Consider the following 3,477-nt stretch of genomic DNA (forward strand, 5'->3'; position numbering starts at 1 on the left):
GAACATAAGCCAGATGACGGAACGGGAAGACCCAGGATGTAGAAGATCATAACATGAGTGATTCGGCAGATTTGGATTCATATATATATCCACCCATGTGGTACTTCATTCTACGATATATATAAGATCCATCTGTATAGATATCATCATCTACATCCAGAAAGCCGTATGCTTTGGAAGAAGCTTGTACAGTTTGGGAAGGGGTTTTGATTGATCAAAAGAAGAATCTACTTCAACCGATATGCCCTTAGGCACGGCCATACATAACATAGAAATCACACTCCAGAGTTTGCTTACAACAACAGTTGTCAATCGAGTATTCAGATGGCTCCGTATGAGGCTTTATATGGGAGGCGGTGTAGATCTCCAGTGGGTTGGTTTGAGCCGGGTGAGGCTAGGCTTTTAGGTAGGGACTTGGTTTAGGATGCATTGGTAGCGGTGAAATTGATTCAGGAGCGGCTTCGCACGGTGCAACCTAGACAAAAGAGTTATGCTGACAGAAAGGTCCGTGATGTGTCTTACATGGTTGAGGAGAAGGTATTGCTGAAAGTTTCACCCATGAAGGGTGTTATGAGATTTGGGAAGAAGGGCAAGTTGAGCCCTCAGTTTATTAGGCCGTTTGAGGTGCTTCGAGGGTTTGGGGAGGTGGCTTATGAGCTTGCTTTGCCGCCCAAATTATCGAGTGTGCATCCAGTATTTCATGTTTCTATGCTTCGGAAGTACATCGGCGATCCGTCTCATGTTTTGGACTTCAGCACGGTTCAGTTGGATGGTGATTTCACTTATGATGTGGAGCCGATGACTATTTTGGAGCGGCAGGTCCGAAAGTTGAGATCAAAGGATATAGCTCCAGTAAAAGTGCAGTGGAGAGGTCGGCCTGTGGAGGAGGCTACTTGGGAGATCGAGCGGGAGATGTGGATCATATACCCACACCTATTTGAGGCTCTAGGTATGCTTCTAGACCCGTTTGAGGACGAACATTTATTTAAGAGGGGGAGGATGTAACGACCCGACTGATCGTTTCGAGAGTTATAGCCCCATTCCCCCGTTTCCTGCTTTTATTGTGTTCTTCAGCTGTATTTTGACTTATAGGGTTAGTTGGCTCGGGTCCGGAGTGATTTTGGAGTGAATTGAGACGCTTAGTATCTTGTGAGAAGGTTTAAGTTGGGAAAGTTGACCGGATGTTGACTTATGTGTAAACGACCTCAGACTTGAATTCTCATGGTTCCTTTAGCCCCGTTAGGTGATATTGGACCTAGGAGCGCCGGAATGTGATTTGGAGGCCCGTAGTAGAATTAGGCTTGAATTGGCGAAAGTTGGAATTTTGGCAAATTGTTCGGTAGTGGAAATTCTGATATCAGAGTCAGAATGATTTTCGGAAGTTGGAGTAGGTTCGTGGTGTCATTTGTGATGTGTGTGCATAATTTGAGGTCATTCGGATGTAGTTTGATAAGTTTCGGCGTCATTTGCGAAATTTGGAAGTTTAGAAGTTCTTAGGCTTGAATCTGAGGGTAATTTGGTGTTTTGATGTTGTTTTGAGCGATTCGAAGGTTTGACTAAGTTCGTATGATGTTATGGGACGTTTCACTATGTTTGGTTGAGGTCTCGGGGGCCTTGGGGTGATTCCGGGTAGTTAACGAAAGGTTTGGAACTTGGAAAATGCAGCTAAAGCTGCTGGTTCTAGTGTCTCCCGCACCTGCGGAGTTGGNCGAATTTTAGTCAACAAATGTAAGAAAATAACATAAAAAACAACAATATAGAAAATTTGTCAAACTAAGTATTTTTATATGAATACTTATTAATTATATCATTTATATCTATGAAAATTAATTATTTAATTCTATTATACCCAAAAATAGCTGAGTAAGAAACAAACATATAAAATAATAAACTAACATATAAAATAATGTAATAAACTAACATATAAATATATCAACCTATGTAATAATATAATAAAAATATTGATTAAATATTAATATAAAAGATATTGCAATATATTTAAATATGTTATGCAATTCAAAAGAAAAATACTTTAATTAATATTGTTCAATTTACAAACATCGTCCCAGAGGTTCCCCCTGTGCATCCGGGACCTGCATCTCAAGAGCTACTGTTGCTACAGGGTAACCATAGGTCTTCACACATCTTGGATGGCAGTGTCTGTTCCAGACGTTCCGCCCTAGACATATAGACTGTACATGGGAGTTTATTGGGAACCACCCACACCATCCCTGTATAGTTAGATGCCTTCAAGATACGGGTTTCTACAGGATCATAGAGATCGGCTGATTGTAGTTCGACTGGGCATTGATCACGGCTATGATAGAGCGGTGGCGACCGGAGATGCACACGTTTCATATACCCATCGGCGAGGCTACCATCACGCTTGAGGATTTGGAAGTTCGTTTCGGGCTACCAGTTGATGGATTACCTGCAGCTTACCCGCATGCTATTAGAGATTATAGGAGAGTGGATTACCTACATATGTTGCAGCGGTTCACCGGTTTCCAGCCAGCGAAACTGACTGCATTAAGTGGGGCCAGTCGATTGCAGCTGATGCCCATCCGGCAGTATCTGGTGGCAATAGATGCAGAGATTACAGATGATTCACCACCGGAGGATATTGACCGGCACACGAGATTGTTGCTGCTTCTAATGTTTGGTAGTGTATTGTTCCCGAATACTTCGGGAAACCTAGTCAGTTTGAGATATCATCCGGAGCGGCTAGATGATTTACCTGGTTACAGCTAGGGTGCACTTATTCTAGGTGGGCAGATATGTCGGGCATGCATGGGTACCCAGAGAGATGTTGCTGGATTTTTACCACTGCTGCAGGTGAAAACATAGTCAAGTATTTCATGATTATAACATACATAGTAAAAAAAATACCTTAAATTTTACGTCTACAATCTATATTAGGTTTGGGTCTAGGAGTGGTTCTTGAAGTTCCGCCACCTCTACCACCGATCGCTCCGGATGCACCACCTCCACCGTTTCTCCCTTTAGCTTGGAGGTTGGTTGATAGGCGAGGCTACGGATGCGAGGTCGAGGCTTGAAATCATGTCCCCTATTACATGGATTTGTTGGATTTACTTGAAGGCCCGAGGTACATATATACTTAAGTTTAATTCGCCTAACTTTATATGTGTTGAGTTTACTCATGATTCTTGTGTTTAATAAATAGTTCGTATGGAGGCCATACAGCGACGCGCTCATAGCCGATTTGCCCGATTATTGCTCCCGCGACCGAGCTATGCGGAGCTCTTCCATCCTACTGATATATCTCAATATAGTCGAGCATCTTGCCACCTGTCACGACCCAACTCCATGTCAGGCCGTGATGGCGTCCAACACTGTTGCTAGACAAGCCAACAATGAACAACTTAGTGATTTCTCATTTTTATTAAGCAATTCCAACAACTAAATTTACTGAAATTCAAAGTATTTGATAAATAACGGGTTTTTAAGGCAAACAAA

General features: G+C 42.4%; 1 protein-coding gene across 1 annotated transcript; it reads left to right on the forward strand.

Annotated features, from left to right (window-relative positions):
* Positions 1–2,319: 2,319 nt before the first annotated feature.
* On the forward strand, positions 2,320–2,751 carry LOC109222094 (serine/threonine-protein phosphatase 7 long form homolog). Its single transcript, XM_019386498.1, has one exon. It carries the CDS (start codon positions 2,320–2,322, stop codon positions 2,749–2,751), a length of 432 nt encoding a protein of 143 aa, XP_019242043.1.
* The last annotated feature ends 726 nt before the right edge of the window (positions 2,752–3,477 follow it).

Source organism: Nicotiana attenuata, unplaced genomic scaffold (genome assembly GCF_001879085.1).
Source record: "Nicotiana attenuata strain UT unplaced genomic scaffold, NIATTr2, whole genome shotgun sequence".
Taxonomy (NCBI): Eukaryota; Viridiplantae; Streptophyta; class Magnoliopsida; order Solanales; family Solanaceae; genus Nicotiana; species Nicotiana attenuata.